Source organism: Sycon ciliatum, chromosome 4, assembly GCF_964019385.1.
Source record: "Sycon ciliatum chromosome 4, ocSycCili1.1, whole genome shotgun sequence".
In the NCBI taxonomy this organism is placed as follows: Eukaryota; Metazoa; Porifera; class Calcarea; order Leucosolenida; family Sycettidae; genus Sycon; species Sycon ciliatum.
The window spans coordinates 27,761,404-27,781,838 of NC_088646.1; the positions used below are offsets into that span (position 1 = coordinate 27,761,404).

A 20,435-nucleotide genomic window follows, 5' to 3' on the forward strand; every position below is an offset into this window, starting at 1 on the left:
TAGCCGTACACTACTGCTCATAGCTGTAAGTTGAGAAAGTGCCCGGCATACCAAGACTTACTACAAGTTGTGCTAAAACTAGGGGTGAAACGGTTACCCTTTAAGGTAACAAACGGGTATCTGGCTTAACGGGCGGGTTATCGGGTACCCTTTATCTGCCATACTTTTTCCAAAAACATTGCATTTGCTTGGGATCGTAAGCACAACATGTCTTTTGCAGGCATTCTGATAGGAGAGCGATTTTCGGGCAACGATTGCTACAGCAGCCTTCCGGATTTCACGCCGGGAGGATATGCGAAGTCATACAAGTACACTACACCGCGACAAGCACAGTGTGCACAGTCACTGCGCTACATGCTAACAGTCGAAATTGTCGTAGCTACAATGGATACCGTGATATGTAGCACGATTGAACGAGGAAAAACACACTCAAAACTGTGCACTGAACTGTACAACTGTACAAGCAAACTTCTAACACTGTACCCTACAATCCTTCAAGACTATCGGCTACTCGTTTGCTAACGGATCAGCAGCTAAACAGACGGGTACCCGGGTTACCCGGATCACCCCTTTCACCCCTAGCTAAAACACTGCAGTTCACAGCATGTTCATTTCACGCAGAGGCTATCCCTTGATCTGATGCTAACAAGTCATGCCATGTATTATGGCTGGTTGATTCAGGCGCGTAGCACCGCCGTTGGCAGTGGTCCGGCCAGGGGGGGGGGGGATCTCCCCGCGGATTTTTTTGAAATTAGGGTGCAAAATCCTGCATTCTCTGCACTTTTGGCATTGTTTTACTATGGTGGTCGTGGTCGGGCGAAAAAGTGGTCCGGCCAAGCCGGACCGGCCGGAGCGGCTGCTACGCCCCTGTGATTATAGTGAGAATTCGTCATGAGCCACCACTGGTCATAAATTCATGCATGCCATGGCTCACAATCCTGCCTGTCAGTGCAGCTATTAGTCACATGGCTGCATGATAGCGGCATAGCACATCACGTTTATCTCTACATAAACTACCAGTACCACAGCCCCACCGGAAAGAAGCAGCAGATGGATACTACAGCAGCAGCAATAGACTCTGTGCTCACAAAGGAGGCCGTAAAGCACATAGCACATCGACACCATTCAGCTGCATACGAATGACTTCCGCTGCCTTTCTACCAAGCTGAGCCAACTTTGTTCACAGGCTGGTGTAGAAAGTAAAAATCTACAGAGATGAGCAGAGGTTTCAAAGACCTCATCCCACCTTTGAAAAGGAGAATACAGAGCGGTGGTCAATTTGATACCAGGACTGCACACTGAACAATGCTGGACTGTACAGACACTCTACTTGTTTCAGTTGAGGTCTGCAGGCTGATAATATTTCATGCTGAAACCGAGCTGGCCGCAGATCACACATGCTCACCTGGCCATAAAGCACACTCTCGTTGAAGGCTGCATTTCCTTCCAGGTTGGTGATTGTTACGTCCATGCCAGATGGCAGAGCGTTGATCACGCGGAAGCGAGATACCGTGCTCGCTGGGAAGGCGTCGGTGGCATCCTAGCAGCGAGACATACAGTAACACATATACTATCATCATAAAGCTGTCACAAGACTCACAACGGTACCTATCACAGAGCCATAGCACATGCATCAATAGGAGGATATCTTCTATCACGGTGACATCAGTACATATGTACTCCACTATAGCAGATCACTACACTATGGAAAACAGTGTTCCTGACTGCAACCATAAACTGCAACCATAAACCAGATTTCAACTCACAAGAGGATCAGGGAATTTCCTATGCCCCCCCCCCCCCCCCCCCCCCCCCCCGCTGAATAGAATAAAGAGGGTCTGAACCGAGGCACAGCCCCATATGGTTCATATGGTCGCAAGACCGACATTCTACCAACCGGTTAATGGTTGCAGTAAGGAACACTGTTTTCCACGCAATGTGTCCTCCGCCTTGTGACATGATGTCATCGCAATGTACATCACTACACTTGTAGCTCACCTCCAGTCGAATTTGCACAAAAGCAGCCACGACGAAAGACAGCGCAGCGAATATCATTCCCGTTGACATTCTCTGCAGCGGCCTGTACACAAGAATAATGGAAGGAGAGGACATGACCATGCTGTGATCACTACTACACTATTCACTGGTGTACATGGTTCCACAAGGTTGAATGGAATACGATAATCGGATACGATAACCAGATCAGACAAGCTCATAGGAAGTTCGGGAAGTTTCACGAAACGCAGTGCTACAAGCCGACGTCGGACGATCCACTGAGTCGGTGGAAAGGAAAGGGGACAACAGCCACTTACCGCATTGGCAGGCGACAGAAGCGCAGCGCCGGGTAAACGACGGACTCGAACAGCGGGATAAACACCAGGATGAGAATAGAATTAGCAACCTATCCACCGTGGCCAACAGCAGAAACAGCAAACAAACACACACACACACACACACACACACACACACACACACACACACATACACACACACACACACACACACACAGGTTGACGACAATGCGCACAGTGGCCTACAATGTCATTGTGCTAGGGTCAGAAACTAAAGTTGCATGCAGATTGCAGACACGGGTTCAAAAAGCGGAGAAACAGAATTGAGCAGATTCAGCAGCTCAGGACCAGCAGCCACATTATTATGTCTATTCTAACTCCTCTTCTAAGTTGAGCAAAGCACAGCACAATACACGTCTTCAGCAACATGAAGTGGATTCAGCAGCCGTGCGCTTTCTTCTGCTGCTAACGAGAGCCGCACAGGCACATGTGTTTGGTTTCTACTTGAAGTACAGTAGGACTCACCTGCATCTGATCTGGCTCAATGACAGCACTACCCTGTACACACACGCGCGCGCGCACGCACACACACGCCCACACACGCACACACATGGACACATACGGGCACAGGCGCAGACAGGCACCCACCCACAAAGACACGGAATACGCATTGCTGCCAAATTGTCTGATCTATCCAACATTATCTGAAAAGCGATCCGAAAAAAAACTTTCCAATTTCAACAGAACAGCACTTATAACTACAACGCATGCAGTAAACGTTACGTAGTGGGCCTAACTCAAATTTTGCTAAAAGGCGTTTCATTGCTAACACCTAAATAATATCCAGTGCACGCAATAACCCCAACGGGATGTTTGGTGAGTTATACATGCATGCCAAATGACCACCATCACACCCAACTGCAAGATGAACTCACCAGCTTGCCGTTCATTCGTTTGGCCTGCAGAGTCCAGCGAGAACCCTGAGCACAGCAGCAGCAACACACAGTTGGACAATATCAGAGTAAACACGTGCCACAAAGAAAGCCACATTATAGTATAGTGAAGGATACAGCACACAAACACAATGACTGTGCGCTATGCTGTGACGATATGCGCACTGGTGCCAGCCGTTGATTGGTATTCTGCAGTACAACACAGAGGTCTATCGAATGACACCAGTGACCATCATGTTTTATATTGAGTGGCCAATCAGTGCTTGTGCATTGTGATGTCACTCTATACACAGCAGCGTGAGTGATGATGTAATCACACAACCTCTATAGAATTGTAGCGTAATGTACAGGGTTGGGAGGATTGCAGCAAGGGTTGGATGGGTTAGGGTCACAATCTGATGCGCAGCTATAGTGCATGCATACAAGGTTGCACGTTGCTTGACACTGCTGCTCTATTCTCAAGTCCAGATTTCATTGGCTACCACCTAGATACCCTTATGCCGTCCATCCTTTTCTGCACCTTGTCTTTATACTGTGGTGTGGCGACTTCATAATTGGGATAATTTCCAAGTCCACCATTGGGATGACAAGGGGCATAGGCTGTAGGGCAGTTCAATAGCCAGTTGAGCAGACTTTCCTAGATTTCTTTCAAATCGCCCTCCCCTCTCCTGGAGAAACCCACGTGATCAGCTCCTGGCAGTGAGCAAGTACAAGAACAAGCGTATGGGTGTGAGTTTGTGCTTACACGCGTGTGCATGTGTGTGTGTGTGTGTGTGTGTGTGTGTGTGCACGTGTGCGTGTGTCTTTTTACCGTTTGATCAAACAACGTCCAGAAGATCGGCACCGGTATCAGCAGAACAATGACTCGCAGAACATCACGGACGCCATCCAGAAAGGAGCGCTACACACACACACAGATAGACAACAAACATACGCACCATTCAGCTCCTGTCAAGTAGAATATACCTTGTCCATGAAGGTCAACACCTTGGATAACCATGGAAACCGGTTAAATGGTGACAAAACCCTGTCCCGCAAGGCTGGTCGTTTCTATTGGTTGCCAAAGAACCCCTGATGGAGAGTGAGTAAGACAAAGACTATCCTTTCTTCGTGAGAGTAGTCTCTTTCTGGATTGGAACGCTGTATTATTATGTCCGACATAACGGATTTAACACCGGCTTGCTGGTGCTTCCATGATCCTCAAAAGCAGTTCTCATTTTTCTTCCAATGCCGTTGCTCCACATCTATCTCCATGGTTGCTGGTATTAAATACTAAATAGTAACATTCTTCAATTGTTTCTGCTGAGCTGAGTGACTAGCCTTCTGAAAAGTGAAAATACACCCAACTCAATAACGTTGGCCCTATAGGGCTTGAAAGTGATGACGTCAAAACGGCCAGGGAGTAGTAAGTTGACATCAGATTTCTATTTTTGGATCCACTAAGGTGTGACTTTGCTATTGCCTAAGTATGTGGGTGCATAGCAACCCACTCATGTCGCATGCAGGTGTGACTTTTATTTCGCCACCAGTAGCCAAATCAGTCAGTTTCACTGGCTACATCACCATGCTGTGGGTAAGACCGCTTGAAATGTGCTTGGATCCATACAAAAACTGGATCCAAGTGGATCCAGTTTTTGAATTTTTGAAATTGTTGCTATGCTGTGACGTAGCACGTTCAAGCCCTATTGTATCCACACATGGCTCATTATTCACCAGCTATCAACACCGGAGTACACTGTACCATGCTGGACAACAACAAGCAATGCCAGTCTTGATGAGGTCTGCAAGCTAGTGTGCATCACCACTGGGATTCACTAAATCTCACTTCTCACACCTTAGCCAATCCTGCAGACTAGCTTACTAGCAGTCCTACAAATGTCAGTACACACATGCTTAGGTGAGAGAACGGCTTGATAGACTAGCTAGTTCAACAATACATTTTCTTTACTCTACATTTGATTCTTTTCAATTCGTCACTTCTTGAAAAATAAATAGTTTGAAGTAGATCTATGCGGCCATACCTCATATCGGGTCTCTGCCCAGTATAGCCAGTGCTCTTTCTTCTCAAGGTTGTTACGATTAGCAAAGCTTCCACGTACACCAAGCTACACCACAACAACCAAGAACAAACAACATACATATCAACGGCAAATTCACAGTTTGTGCACTATAACAGAGAGAGAGAGAGAGAGAGAGAGAGAGAGAGAGAGAGAGAGAGAGAGAGAGAGAGAGAGAGAGAGAGAGAGAGAGAGAGAGAGAGAGAGAGAGAGAGAGAACACCAGTCAGAATAGAGAGACATTAGAAGCCTTCGCCTCGTATCTACGTATATGAAGAAGCGGAATGTTCTAACAAGTGACAAAGAATCAATGTACCGGTAGACACAGGATTGCTTAGTCCCACTCTGCATTCTATATTTTGAAGTACAGCTGTACATGTACATGTTTAGTAAGCACTTGCACTAGCACCCGTGCACCCACGGCCACACAGTGTTGTATAGACGGACAGATGTCAATTGTCCACTCACCGCAATGGCTTTGGCTACCTGCGCAATCACATTGCCAGCCGGTTCTCTCTTCACGTAGAAGCGATTGCCAGCCATGAAGATGCCTAAGCAGAACAAGAGCATTAACGACAACATCAACGAAAACAACGGCGAAAGGTGTTTATCAAGGGCAGAACCATCCCCGCAGCACACTGCATGCTAAGCAGCATGCTCCTAGAAATCGATGCTCCTAAAAGTGGTGCTGGTGCATTCAATACACATGCATTGCATGCCACAACAATAACAACAAAGCCCACGGCCAGTAGTCAGATTCCATACAAGACAACTCAACGCAATCATGCTAGTAGCATTATGTTCCTTTTCATGCAAACACGCCAGTGGCAGTCGGTCCACTTACCAATGGCGATGATCATCAGAATGGCTGGCAAGCCAAACGCATACATGTAGCAGTCAGCATCAAAGCAGCTGGTGTTCGCTGCGAGAAAGGAAAACAAGGAAAACAAGGAGAGAACTCACCGAGAATCAGGTCATTGTGTTCTCTATGGCAATCAACGAATAGAACCACCCAACCCACTGTCTGCACTGTACTCCAAGAACATAGCAGATGACACTATTCCACAACAGGCTTTAAGCGAGTAACACTGCCTGAGACTGATCGAGACAGTTGATACACTGGACATTCACACTGACCTCTAAGATATGGAGACAAGAAGGTGGACAACACGCTGCCAGCGTTGATAGAGAAATAGAATATCGAGAAGTAACGCTGCAGCAAATGTACCTACACATAATAGAACAGATCAAAAAAAATCAAAACTTAGATCATACAGCAGTCGCAACACTAGTACACTTGCTCATCCACTCATCAACCCACCAAATTATTATACATGTACTATACCATTCATCGCTAATCTCCAAAGCAACATAGAGGTTACGCGAGTATGTCATAATTCGAGTTCCTGTGTATAGAGTCACATCACAAGCACTGATTTGCCACTTGAAACAAAGCATAATATGCGATGTTGTCACTCCTATTACCCAATTACTGTACATGCATGATCATTCATTTCCTGAATTCTGCCATTTCCAAAAATTAATAACAAAACCATGCGGCACCCACCTGGTCATCTCTGAATTGATCACCACCAAATGCTGCTACGCATGGTTTAATTCCGCCCGTTCCGAATGCTATGAGTAATAACCCTGCCAAGGGAACCACTCTACAACAGAAACCAACACGACCATCAACCAACATGTGTGCATACACGGACGCGCATGCACACATGCATGCACAAACATACACTAGTGAGTGACCTGGGCTTGCAAACTTACATAAATCTCCGCGAAACCATACGAAATTTAACTTTATAAACCCAACATGGAATGAGTACAAACACGATTTTGCACACGAAAGCACCACCACCTTTCATAGTTAGCCGCAGCTTGTATCCCCGTGCAGCTCTGAGACCGGAAAATACAGTGGGTGAGAAATTGACAATACATGTACGCTACTAAGGTCGACAGTCACTTCACGAAAAGACGGCTGATGAGAGTGGTGGAGTTACACACGTATGATACTCACTTTGTAGCTGTCTCACTGCCTAGAGGTGCTGATGTGCCTGCTAGCACAATGTTGCCGAAAGCGTATACCACGGACAGAGCAAGGATTGTCCTAGCAAGAATACGAGTAACAAGTGCACAGAGCAGCAAGAACAATGCCAGATGAGCTGCTCACCTCTTGCTCAATTCTGGGATAATACATGTACGTGTACCGAGCTGCGTAAAGCCCCTGCACCCATGGCAAATGCATAAGTACAACAGGTGTAATAGGTGCAGTCATAAATTTACGATTGTTAAGTATAGTGTAAACTGCAAAGCAAGTACCGTGCCGCATCAGTGCCAGAGTCAGGGGTTGTACACCCTTGGGTGTAGAGTTTTGTTGTGGTGGCTACAAACTACATCCAAGATCAGCTATATCCGCCACAAAAATACACAGGTATTCTGGTTGGCTGGTTGGCAACTCTTGCCAACCAGAACACCCTCACATATGCACCTGTACAGCACAACTATCACTCAGCCTGAGCAGATTTCATCCAAATTTGGGCATCTGTCATCCAGTAGTCTACTGCACAAGGCAGTCATGTGCAGGCATGATGCAATGTATGATGCAATGCATGATGTAATCAAATCTCCTCTGTACCTATAGCTGCTGCATGCTATATATTTTAAACTGTAACTTACTTATACTTGCCCAGCCAGCCGTCGGCAATCATGGCACCGATAACGGGTGACATGTAGCAGAGCATGATGAATGCGTGGTACAGAGCAGTTGCCGTGTTGTCTTCATAACCCATGTGCTCTGTTAGATACAGCACTAGGACAGCTGCCATGCAGACACGAGTGCAGGAGAAGAAAAGAGAAAGAGAGAGAGAGAGAGAGAGAGAGAGAGAGAGAGAGAGAGAGAGAGAGAGAGAGAAAGAGAGAGATAGAGAGAAATCGGATATAGTTGATAGCCTAGCTACATAATTTCATAACACCGAAAGACCTGTACCGTGACACTTTGTTCCGTGGTATTCTGTGACGCGAGTTTCCTCGCGGATGTACATGCAGTGTGTGCTCAATCCTTTTCGGGGAGTATTGCCTTCAGAGAGATGTCAGAAAAATAGAGTTCCAAAAAAAGTGTCATGTCTGAAGGAGAGAGAGAGGGGGAGGGGGCATGCGTGAATGGATGTACGAGCCTTGTTTGTAGAATTCAGTGAGTATATGCTTAGCATTGAGTTCCTACCCAGACACACAATTCCTACTCAAGTAACTGTTATAAGGACCCTGTGTTACTGTAGCCTAATCGGTATTACCCGGTGGTCTGATCAGGTGTAACAACACGCTGCGCATCTGCCTCCAAAAACACCACAACAAACACAGTTGTTGTGGAGTCAAGATTAATCCCAACAGCACCACCAAGGATACCGCTTACCCGCTATCAAGCATCGTGACAACGAATCTATTGGACTACTTTTCAACACCTACCTCGCAGTCCATAGTAAGTGAACCGTTCACAGAATTCATTTCCCACAATGAACATGATCGACTTTGGGTACTCTCGAATGCCTGAGAAGAATTTCTGAACAAGAAAAAGATGAGAACGGAGAACGACAATAAAAGACAATTAAACTTGGTAGGAAATATCGACAAGATGTTTTTCACATGGTGACAACGGGATGAAAACCAAACAAAAAATGGAGGATATGGGGTTCGAACCCATGGCCTCTCGCATGCAAAGCGAGCGCTCTACTACTGAGCTAAACCCCCATGCACACAAAATAAAATAACCAGGCACACATACTACGCAAGATGGATGATGAAAATAATTGTTTCCATCTCAATGTGAACCAGGCAGCAAATGCTGTCTTATTTTGCTTTCAAAGTTCATTTGACCTTCCCTGTATGGTATACAAAGTTACAAACATTTCTTCTGGAGTTGTAAACTCTGGATCATGCACTCTTATCTTACACTTGCTACTCACATAGACACGGCCCCAGGCCTTGCCGCTAATCTTTGGGTCATTGAAGCCATCCTGGCGGCCCGATGCTGTTAGCTTGCCACTGCTGACAAGATTAGTTTCTGCAAGATAGACAACCAAACGCATCGCATGTTTATTATTCACGACCATTAACTACAAGACATACCTGCACTCACCCGATTAAAAGACTGGGATGGGTTAAAGTTTTTCAGTGCCCACTTTGAGGAGGCTACTATTCAAGACTTTATCATTTCATTAACCTATGCATACCGGCATGTATTTTCAATCTGATCAATGCCATATATCATTATATGGGCTGCCAGCATTGAACTATTAGAATACTCAGAATGGGGCTTTTATTCGAGAGGTGTCTTTATATCTCAACCAGTTTTTAAAGAGTGGTGGGGTGTCTGGGAACGGACACGATTACTTTTTTAAAACGTTAAACTTCCAGAAGTACTTTAAATACAGTACATGTAGAGTGAGCACTGCAGCGTTGGCCAGTGGCATGTGACCATGGGGCACCATTTCTGCACCCCAAGACAAGCAGCCCCCGGCACTCTGCAGCTCTGAAACGGAGCTCAGTTCACACCCCACGGGTGATGCAACTCGCAAAGCAGCTCTCAAGCGAGCGTTCGGACTTCACTGGCCAAAACGCTGCATCAGGGACAATGCAGATCCTATGTGTTGTGTGTCCAAACAGTGTATAGTCAACCTTGTGAATAACGACCTCGGGTACGACAACTCACAAATTACAACACAATCTTTAGCCCCCAGTCACCATTTGCCTGCATACTTCCAAGCTCACGAATACCTGGAACGACAACTCGCGAATAACGACACTTTTCTCGTGCACGATGACGGATCGTAATTCGCAAGGTGGACTGTACCTTAGCACAGGCATTTCTGAGAAAGGATTCAACAGTGCTGCACAATGCAATCAGACTATGCGAGTCAATGTCACACTGGGCACTGTACTGCCTCAGAACTGTGAACACTGGGCACTGTACTGATGCAGGACTCTAAACTTGACTCACACGATCGGATTTCATCGAGCAGCACTGAACTATAATAGCTGCAGCTGTAGCTCAGCCTCTGCATAACGGAAACCCCCGTGTTTACTCACTCTTCTGCCCGGATTTCATTGACAGATGCGTTAAAGCCCATGGATCCTTCCATGAGTGACATGCGAACTGTAACTATTATTATTATTATTGTTATTACTCACTCTCTTCACGCATTGTCTGCGCAGCGAACGGTCCATTGCTGTTGTCCACGCTGCGCAAAGATGTCTCAGCCTCTGCACAGAACAACGCCGGTAAGAACAGAACCGCTCGTGAATGCAGTGCAGTTTTAAAAACATAGTGATGATAGATCGCAATCAGCAGTAACATTCGCCAGGAAACAGCCTCCGCACATGTAGGAACCGCTTATATGGGCACACCTACATCCACACGTGCTCGCACACGCTTAGAAAGAAAGACAATAGCCCGACCGAGCGACCCTATTGCAGCCGAGACAACGAATCAATTCTGGGGGACCTAAGTGATTTCGTACTGGGGCCTGTATCATGTGTGAGGGTGAATGGGGCATGCATTAGCTTCAGCTACTAATTTTTTAATTTTTTTTTCAGGCTGCATGTGTTCTTGGAAGCCCGAGTCTAGTGTGCTCATATAAACCCTACAGCTTTTACCAACAATTAAAAAGTGGATGTGCTGCTGGCATGTCACACGTGAGAGACTCGATCAGAGAAGAACAACAAGTTACGGAATAAGAGTGCATACCGTGCTACAGTGCGAAATGTGCTCTTTCCGTGTCTGGATGACAAAGGGTTTTTCGGGAGTAGAACACACGCACACACACATGTATACGGGAAGTATAATTTTGAAAATCCCATGGAGTGAAAATACAAACTATCGATTATCGGATTCCTAGATCTTACAGTTTACACACTAAACGAAGGAAAAATACTTATGTATCGACGTGCACCTACCAGCGTCCTCGTCAAGCGAGTGGTATTGCTTCGCTCGACTCGTCATCTTCCCCAGAATGGGGAACAGATTTCCCCGTCAGACCACTCTGATCAGCTTCTTCACCAACACCGACACATGTGAAGACGAATGATTATTAGTGCCACACACTAGTGACAGAGAAGCCGATCCCCATACACGTCACTTGAGCCGGTCTGGCATGTGCTCTGGAAAGAGTCTACTGCAAGAGTGCTTTAGTTTAGTCCCGCGTGTGCATGCAACCTGTCCAGATGACGTCCTTGATCGACAGGGAAACAAGCACACAGACACCAGACCCAAAAATTTCAAGCAAGCTCAAGTCTCCACTCCGATCCAGTCCAGAGGAGTCTTGCTTCCAGCCAGGCCTCATCTGACTCGGGGGTCGCACCGGAGTGACTGGGCGGACATGTCATGCGTACATAATGACGATTGTCATTACCGGTCGTCACGTGGAAGACAGCAGAAAAATTCAAACAAAGCTGAGCCGAACAGAGAAAATAAAAACTCGACACACACACACCTGCGCTGCGAGGCTGATCTGTTGTTTCCGAGACGGAGTACAGACTCCGGTTCATGGATCCATCACGAGTCCTTTCATCAAGCCTTGACTCGAGGATGAAGACCGTGAAGTGAAGCTGCCAGATCCGAGCGTGTGCCCGAAGTACTTTGTAATTAAATTTTAACTTTGTTTTAGATGCGGCAGAATAAAACTGAAACGATAAATCAACAAAATATTTTTCCTCGCTGTCAACATGGACAAGCTCATACTTGATAGTATTGAAACGAGCTTTCTTCTTCTATGATCAATCAGTGACAGTCACAGCTTCGACGCTCGTCGCATCTCAGGCTGCAAGAGCACTGCCACTACTGCTGACGGCCAGTCCCCCCAGCCCCCAGTTGGTTCTCTGGGGAGCCACTTTAGCCGCTGACGCTAACACTAATAGTTATTGTAGTACTTACTCAATGCTCACAGTAACTGCTAACGCCAGATGACGGTGTAGGCGCTATGGCAGTGCAACTCACGCAGTATCACACGCTGGAGGAAGAACATGATGAAGGTCAGTTTTTAAATTTATTGAAATTCTTGGCTAAAACTAGACTTCACTACACCTCCCACCCCTAACACACGAACAGGGATAGAATTCACACTACAATTACAATTACCGGAATTGTCCTCGCTGTGGTGATGGTGATGTGAGTGCAGAAATTTGCAGCGTCAACGGCCTTTGTGCAGTGGTGGTGACTGATCATAATTATGCAATAAGTTATTAGAACGATGATGAGTAGGATTCTGTCACGGTATCAAGGGCGTCAGAAGGTATTCCACACTGGTTTGGCCATGAAGAGGTGGGGGTCCGGGGTCCTGCCCTGGTAAGTTTTGGGAAATCCGGTCCAAATATCCCATAGTTGAACTCGCTCGCTGACTGTATAAGATCTGGTTACGTTGGCGGACAGTTTGTCATAACTCGTAACATTTTGTCCTTTTCCTTTCTTCATCATAAATATCCCATAATATTTTATTACTTCAAAAATCACAAGATTAAATCATTTGCCGCACTAGTTCCGACGCCCATGCAATATGTGTACCGGTAAGCAGATTTAGGGGAGAGGTCCGGGGGGCTTTTAGAGAACCTTGAATGAAAGCCACTGCACTTGATACATATAGGTCGCAATTGTTGGTCACCATACATTAGCTAGCAATGGTGCATAACGTTTTTTCCCGCAGTAGCTAACATGTTGATACACAAGTTACAAGTAGCGTGCAAGTACAAAGTACTAGAATAGCATTACTGTTTTTTCCTAAGAGTATCAACTGTACCATCACTGCTCCCGTCGTAAGCCAGGGTGTAGATTTCAACAGGAGGAGCCCAGGCGGCCCCTGCTTCTGCCCCTGCTCTTACCCCCATCTGAATGTACCACTGCCAGTCCCTTTGACAAAGTCCTTTTACCTGCAGGAATATATTGATTTTAATTGGCACTATCCATTTGACTGGGTTTATTTTCGAACCCCCCCCCCCCCCACCACAATGAAAACTTTTTGTATAAAAAAGGAGTGTAACCTTGGCTGGCCCCTATTAAAGTCAAGTTTCTCTCAACATTTTTCATGAAATCATACCTCTTTGGAGTACGTGACATGTCCCTGAATACTGTCAGCGTTCCTGTGTATCACAATACTGTCACACAAGGCTAGCATTGCAGGGCTAGCTATGCAGCCCGACACCACTACATTGCTAACGGCTGTACAATCCCAACTACCACCCAGTCAGCCCTGCCGTGCGTTTGATTTCAATCGTTTCCCGGTGCGCAGGAGATGAAAGAGAGACGGCACTGACTGGTGATGGTGGTATCGGTGATTCAGTATCGACAAAGTCCTTCTCGGCATCGCGTGGTGAGTTTCCTGCTGTCTGTACGGTCAACTGTTCCTGCATGTCAGCCGCGCACTGTGTGACTTTCACGTCTTACTTACAATGGGGGAAATGCCTTCTTAATAATTTTATGATTTTTTGATTTCATCGTCGCAATTGGGGAGAGAGAGTGGGTGGAATTGATGCACATGTATGTCGTATTTGCACTGATTGTATCCCCCCCCCCCCTCTCTCTCTCTCTCTCTCTCTCTCTCTCTCTCTCTCTCTCTCTCTCTCCCGTAACACAATGAGACCTAGTTCTATGTAGAGTATAGAGTACCTTCCTTGGGTTGTCATCCTCATGCTTGTCCTTTCAGTTACCCATGTCATGGCGTCCGTCATGGGCATGCATGATAGCTGCAAACTGTGACCCAAAGTAGACGTAGTATTAGTCCACGCTGGTAGAGCTAACTTAAGGCCATGGATAGGACTCTCAGGGTTACCCAGGTTCAGGACACTATTCACGCTCTTCATTGGATACTCTCATCATCCGATTACAGATCTAAGCTGATGTACCATATACCAATCGGCCATTTGTCAGTTGCAACCCGCTTCATTAGGAGCAAGTTTCTTTGGAGAGACCTCAAGTGAAAAATTCACCTACATGTACATGCCAAGTAACAACGACCAAAGTGTACAATGTACAAGTATGTAAGAAGGAAAGGAAAGTGGGAGGTGAGGAGTAGAGATTGCACCAACAGTGCAATTTTAGCATACTTGGCTATGTGCAAAAAGGGTTGGTTGGCGTTGGTTATACATGTAGAGCTTATATCACCCGTAATGTTCATGCTGACAGTGTAACACACTGGTGTTATTACAGCCTGAGAGTTCACCGATCGATGTGGGGCCAAGTAATTTGTGCAAGCTCTGTACATGCCAGTAGGTAACATGACCCACGAGATGGAAGGGCTCATTCACATACACATTTCCTTTATTGTTTCACATGTTTAGTTGTCTGGCACTAGTGGCTATGTACCAATATCAGCAGCTAGAATGGTGTCGCCTAGCAACTATTTACACTGGTGATCTGTCACATTGTGCCCCCCCCCCCCCCCTCCACACACACACACCTACACACAGATGCATGCGTGCATTCTGCGCTAGAATATTCGCCTCCTAGATCAGCTTTTGTGGCTACCACCTTTTGTCTCTGTCCATGTAAATAGATCATAGCTGGTTCTAATTACACGCCAATCCACTGTCTTCTACTGCAGTGCTGCCAACCTTCCGTATTTTTTTCCGTATTTGTACTTCGAAGTACAGACAATCACTCCTTCATCCGCAGTACGGAATTTGAGCGAAATGGTACGGAAAATTGAAGAGGATTGATCGGCTACAGATATGTATGTAGAAGCATGGCAAGCACAAACTGAGCGTTGTATATCCCTGTGCCAAAGCGAGTGCATGCCATGCTTCGACTACATTATTACCAAGAGTACATAACCCCCCAGAGTGTGCAACGCCACTATGGGTGCTGTCCCGACAGAATTTCAAGTTGACGTCATTTTGATGATGCAATGCGCACTGTACACGGATTATCAGACGAATCCGGAACCTGTGGTTGACCGAAGCCGATCGATCCTGTACAAATTATTGCAAAGAAAAACGTGTGATGCGTTGACACCCGTACACATGTTGTAAATCACTGGTGCAAGGAGCATTGCGTCATAAATAATGACGTCAACTTGAAATTCTGTCGGGACAACAGGGTATGTGGGAGTTGCACACTCTGGGGGGGTTATGTACTCTTGTTATTACATGTAGCACAAAATATAATGTTGTGGTACAAGTCCCACATGTTTTGCACTAGCAACTCCAGCCACCGACAAGCATATGAGTGTCAAAAACAAGCAATGCATGCAGCAGTACATTGGCAGTACGCGAAAACACTGGAATATCAGAAGTCGCAGTACGCAAAGCAGACCCAGTTGGCTGGCAGCACTGCTACTGACGATTGCCCCAAAGGCTCTTGTTCTTTCTCACATAGTTCCTCAGACCAGTGAAACCATTGCAGTAGTCTTGGGCCGAAGCGTAATCAATGGCAGTTCCTGCCGTTTCAGGTCAGTGCTCACCACAGCTATCATCGTTACCATCAGGTATGGTTAATGTGGCAGTAGTTGAGCGAGTTCGCGCTTCTCTATGCATATGTGGCATGTAACAACGGTATTTTACTAGTTATTTTGCATGTCAGCCATAGAGTTTTTCCAGTGGTCTGAGGTTGTGACGGTTATTACTGTGCATGTGCCTTTTCACTGTCCACTGCACTGCTACAGGAAATAAAGGGTCAGCGGCGGCATTTGATCCAGCCGAGCCCAAGATCAGCGGCAGAGCATGGGGTCGTGTATTCGTGAGTACCGTATATTCTCTATTATAAGCACAGGTCTCCATTACTAGCACAGTCTCTAATACTAGCACACTGTGAGCACCTTTCGAAACATTATAAGCACAGTCTCTATTATAAGCACGGTCTTGGTGGAAATCAATGCTGCATGCATGATATCTAGCATGTATTTCTTCTTGCTCTGTATGGATTGTATTGGTTGAAGAAATATAAGCGCAGTCTCCAATATAAGCGCGGTCTCCAATATAAGCACGGGGTAGAGAGGTGTTGAAAAAATATAAGCACGGCGCTTATAATAGAGAATATACGGTATATGTACATGTGATGTTAGAATGCCTTTATCGTAAAAATAAAATAAAAAGAGGGCAAGTTGAAATTATTTTTTGGAAAATGTTGGATGGTCTTTAAAGTTTTTTTTGTATATCATTATTTTATTAAAAACTTCGTATTGTTAGAACGCTAAGAAAGAGCACATACTTCAGGTTCTTCAACGCCAGCATTTTGATAAAGTTTCACAAGCGAACTTTCGTGCCATCTCCTCAGGTGATGTACAGGCAAAGAACAGAAGAGGAGAAGAACAGTTTGTCTCAGAGGAAACTTTGTATTGTATTGCATTTTGTAATTTTATTTGGATGGTTAGTCGTGATTGAGCAATCGAAGGTACCAGTTGAAAGTCCTGTCTGGAAATGTGGTCTGGATGAGGGTTATCATAATTTATTATTATTATTAATTTATTTTATACAAAAGAGAAAGACCAAGGAACTACAAGTTACGCTATACTGTCCACTAACACCACCAGTTACTAAACAATCAGCGCATGCGATAACACTGCACGACACTGACCGACTAATTTATTGTTATCAAATTTTTGATAGGGCAATCCCCACAGGCCTAAGGCCTACTTACAATGTACCCTGGAAGTGAAAGTACTGAATTACGGATTATGTGCAGTGAAGAGCATAAGCGGACTGCAGCAGGGAGTGCATTCCACCGGTCGGAACTGATGAAAGAAACTGAAAAGAGACCAAAACGAGTTTTAGCTCGTGGTAGAGTGACAGATGAAGATACCTAAGAGTGAGTGCAGGAATTGGTACGAGTAGAATTAGAACGAAGGCAAAAGCAATCAGTAAGGAGAGTAGTAGTGAACTGATTCAGGACACGATACACTAGGATATAGAGTTTGAACTGATAGCGCACAGACAAAGGGAGAATGTGATGGCGTGCATTAATAAGGGATACATCAGAAAACGAGGCATACTGAACACAATGCGTAGAACTCTATTAAGCCTAGTTCACATTCGACGGGACGCGACGTAAGGATCGACGGGAAGCGACGGGGCGGTCTGACGGCGTCCAATGTGAACATCAGGAACGGGAACGCAACCGTACTACCGTACAGATCGGGAAACGACGGGAAGAGTTGTTGGATCGATTCAACTTTTCATACCGTAGACGGGCGTAGGCGGGGACGCAATCGTACAAAACGGCTGAAATTTGAGTGTGAACAGGGGACGGCATCGTGCGCTGACTACTCCCGATGCGTACTTGGAAATTGTTAGCATCTCGAACACTGCACTTCCCATGATAACTCACAGAATGGCCAGCACGACTTGAGTTGAATTTCAGCAAGATAAGATCTCTTATCACTTATTGTATTTAGGGATAGTTTAGGAGCGTGACAGACGAACTATTCTATCATTTCCGGGGGCTATTTTTGAATGCCACAACTCGTTCAGGCCTAATTTTTTGGTCTTCGTGAAAAACTGGTATTGTGAACTTGATTCCGCTTCTTTCAAGGAGAAATAATTGAAAAGAAGTCCCAAAAAACGAGAAATTAGGTCCGAAAGTCACCCCGTCACGGACCGTGCCTTATGACTCGCGCCGTTCGACGTTGAACATCGCAACGACTGCTGCACGTCGTGTCGTACGAATCGTACAGCTCACCGCAGCCTTCCCGACAGGCCCTTACGTCCTGTACCGTCAGCGTTGCGTCGAATATGAACTAGGCTTTACTAAGACGGACTAGACGATCATGAAGAGTGACTGACAAGCAATGAGCAAATGAGTTACTACCATACTCAAGTACTGTCTGAATTGAACAAATATAAAATGCACGCTTTGCAGTTACCGTCATGTGATTTCGGACTTTCCTGAACATGCCTAACTCACTTCCAACTTTCCGCTCTAGTTGCCGAATGTGCTCTCCAAAGGAGAGATGTTCGTCAAGTACAATGCCAAGGTATCGAATGTGTGCACACTGGCTAATTGTGACCTCACCCAGTTGTAGAGCGACGCGAGGGTCAAGGGACTTGCACTTTGACTTGAATACGACAAACTGGGTCTTGGAAGGGTTCAGCAGTAAGCCTATGGTCGCCAAAAACTCTTTCACTGTGACAATGTCTTCTGTCAGCTCCTTGCACAACTGTTTAACATTCTTGCCAGCATTGTAAAGGGAGACATCGTCTGCGTACTGTCGAGCCTTGCAGTGCTGGGGTACAGAGGGGAGCTTTCCGACCGACAGATTGAAGAGAGCCCCAAGACGGAGCCTTGCGGAACCCCCTGTTGCTGCTGTATGTCAGGCCTTGCTGGGTCTTGGTGACCACACGTTGCTTCCTGTGCGAAAGATTGCTGCAGAACCACTGCAAGGCAGTATCACCGACACCATGGGTTGAACTGCCAACTGATGTAGCGGCACAACTGATGATTGTGACGTGCTACAAAGAGATCGATTCACAGGGGGTGGAACAGATTCTCCAATTCCTGGAACATCCTGCTGTTCAGCATCCACTCTGCTGATGAGGCTCGGAAATGGCGGGATTGGAAATCGACCCGGGCATGGTTTACAATGCTTGCCACATGCTCCTGCTGAAGCCCAACGGCTAACCAGGCTTTGTCGACTTCCTCGTCGCAGTGGCGACATGAGTTCGGCCAGAGGTCCTGTGGAACTTCTCCCATGGTTTCCAGCACCAAGTTCTTCACATCACTGATCTTGAAAGTCTTGTTGCGTCGTCCAACTTCCCGCTTTATTCAGCCCGACATCAATTCAATAGGGTTGAGAATGCAGTGGTATGTGGGAAGCCGGATTACACGACACCCACGCTCTGCCGCTAGCTTGTCGCACACGTGCTCCACTGGTGACTTGTGTTGCTGAATGAGCTTGTGCAACTCTGGTTTTAGCATTGTATTATTCCAAGCTGGATGAGTCTGTATAGCTCTGGCTTTAGCATCATAGTATTCCCTTTTGCCGTTAGCCATGCTTGCGTATCAGCCTTCCGTGTTGAGGACGTTTGGCAGCGAGATGCATCAGTTTTAACAGTATGGTAAGGAGCATTGTCCGTAACGATTACCGAACCTTCCTTCAAATTCAGAAGCAGAGCGCCTGTCCACCACTCTTGGAAGTGTTGGCCATTCATTCCGTTGTGGTAGTGTTATGTTCCAACCATTGATCAAACATCATCAAGTCATTATTGTTATTGGAAAAAGCCTTGGAAGAAGACCAGACTCAAAAGGAACAAGCAGCTCTTGTGCGCATGCGCAATACATAGATAGTGAAGTAGTGCAGAGTAGCAACATTAGTACTACAGAGAGAGACACCACAGGTAGTCTACTGAGGACGTGTTGCCAGTGAACACCTTGGCGCAATTGTTCACGAATCCGCTCCCCGTCCACCAGCATGCAGAACAATAACGCACTTGCCTTTACCTGATGGTGCTTCATTTGGTTGCTTGGCTACACTCTTGTCACCATTGCCGTACTACCTGCTAGTGTTGTCTTATGCTGTCTATCTCTCTATTATTGTGCCCGTATATTATAATGTCCCAGTCCGACAATGGAGGTCCTGAAGTTTGTAGATTATTACCCGCAGGGGGATTGGTACAACCTAGGACCTTGTCGACGTGGATTTTCGATCCAATGTAGCGAGGAATGGCAACGTCACTTGCGCAGGATAGATCTGACAGGATATCCTTCCATTCATCAATGAGAGCGTCAGGCAGCGGAGAGTCCCAGTCTATGTGTAGCTTCCATATACTCTGGGGTGCGTATTGACATGACATACACTAGCAACTGTGTGGTGCGCACTTATCCACGTCTCATCCAGGTACACAATTGGCTTGCCTTGAGAACAAACTTCTGTAATGTCTCACAGGTAGCGATGCCACCATGACACAATCCCGGGCCTTTCCATCATTATGTGGGTGATACCTCTGGTTTTGCCATGCCGGAATCCCATGGAACGCAACATTTTCCGAACGCTAGTTTTGCTCATGTCTGGAAAACTGTCGATGGATTCTCTGCAACGAGCGAGAGCTTTGTCCACTGTTGGGTGCTCCTTCGCAGCATAGGATCCGTGAATTACTTGTCTTTAATCCAATCCAAAGCAAATCCATTCCTGCAATGTGTCTTCTTTGCCC

General features: G+C 46.1%; 2 protein-coding genes and 1 non-coding gene across 4 annotated transcripts in view; 1 reads left to right on the plus strand and 2 right to left on the minus strand.

The window, feature by feature from the left end:
• Nucleotides 1-11,665, minus strand: part of LOC135815417 (solute carrier family 15 member 2-like) — a 29,694-nt gene extending 18,029 nt beyond the window's left edge. Inside the window, exons 1-17 of one of the 2 annotated variants that reach the window (XM_065328711.1) lie at nt 11,262-11,665; nt 10,497-10,568; nt 9,272-9,369; nt 8,775-8,868; nt 7,989-8,130; nt 7,330-7,419; nt 6,868-6,967; nt 6,438-6,528; nt 6,145-6,222; nt 5,769-5,851; nt 5,266-5,349; nt 4,056-4,145; nt 3,227-3,271; nt 2,817-2,849; nt 2,313-2,401; nt 1,999-2,080; nt 1,406-1,540 (exon numbers count right to left, since the gene is read on the minus strand). In XM_065328711.1, coding sequence (XP_065184783.1) covers nt 1,406-1,540; nt 1,999-2,080; nt 2,313-2,401; nt 2,817-2,849; nt 3,227-3,271; nt 4,056-4,145; nt 5,266-5,349; nt 5,769-5,851; nt 6,145-6,222; nt 6,438-6,528; nt 6,868-6,967; nt 7,330-7,419; nt 7,989-8,130; nt 8,775-8,868; nt 9,272-9,369; nt 10,497-10,568; nt 11,262-11,307 — 1,452 coding nt within the window. In that variant the 5' untranslated portion in view covers nt 11,308-11,665. The remainder of the gene's footprint in view (nt 1-1,405; nt 1,541-1,998; nt 2,081-2,312; nt 2,402-2,816; nt 2,850-3,226; nt 3,272-4,055; nt 4,146-5,265; nt 5,350-5,768; nt 5,852-6,144; nt 6,223-6,437; nt 6,529-6,867; nt 6,968-7,329; nt 7,420-7,988; nt 8,131-8,774; nt 8,869-9,271; nt 9,370-10,496; nt 10,569-11,261) is intronic. The other variant, XM_065328710.1, reaches the window with a different exon arrangement.
• Nucleotides 8,985-9,056, minus strand: Trnaa-ugc (transfer RNA alanine (anticodon UGC)). Its single transcript has one exon. It is a non-coding gene; the product is annotated as a tRNA-Ala (tRNA).
• A 158-nt stretch (nt 11,666-11,823) lies between the features above and the next one.
• LOC135815418 (peptide transporter family 1-like) overlaps nt 11,824-20,435 on the plus strand; it is a 37,634-nt gene continuing 29,022 nt past the window's right edge. The window contains exons 1-3 of the mRNA XM_065328712.1: nt 11,824-12,335; nt 13,586-13,666; nt 15,956-16,029. Of these exons, the coding sequence (XP_065184784.1) occupies nt 12,284-12,335; nt 13,586-13,666; nt 15,956-16,029 (207 nt within the window). The 5' untranslated portion in view covers nt 11,824-12,283. The remainder of the gene's footprint in view (nt 12,336-13,585; nt 13,667-15,955; nt 16,030-20,435) is intronic.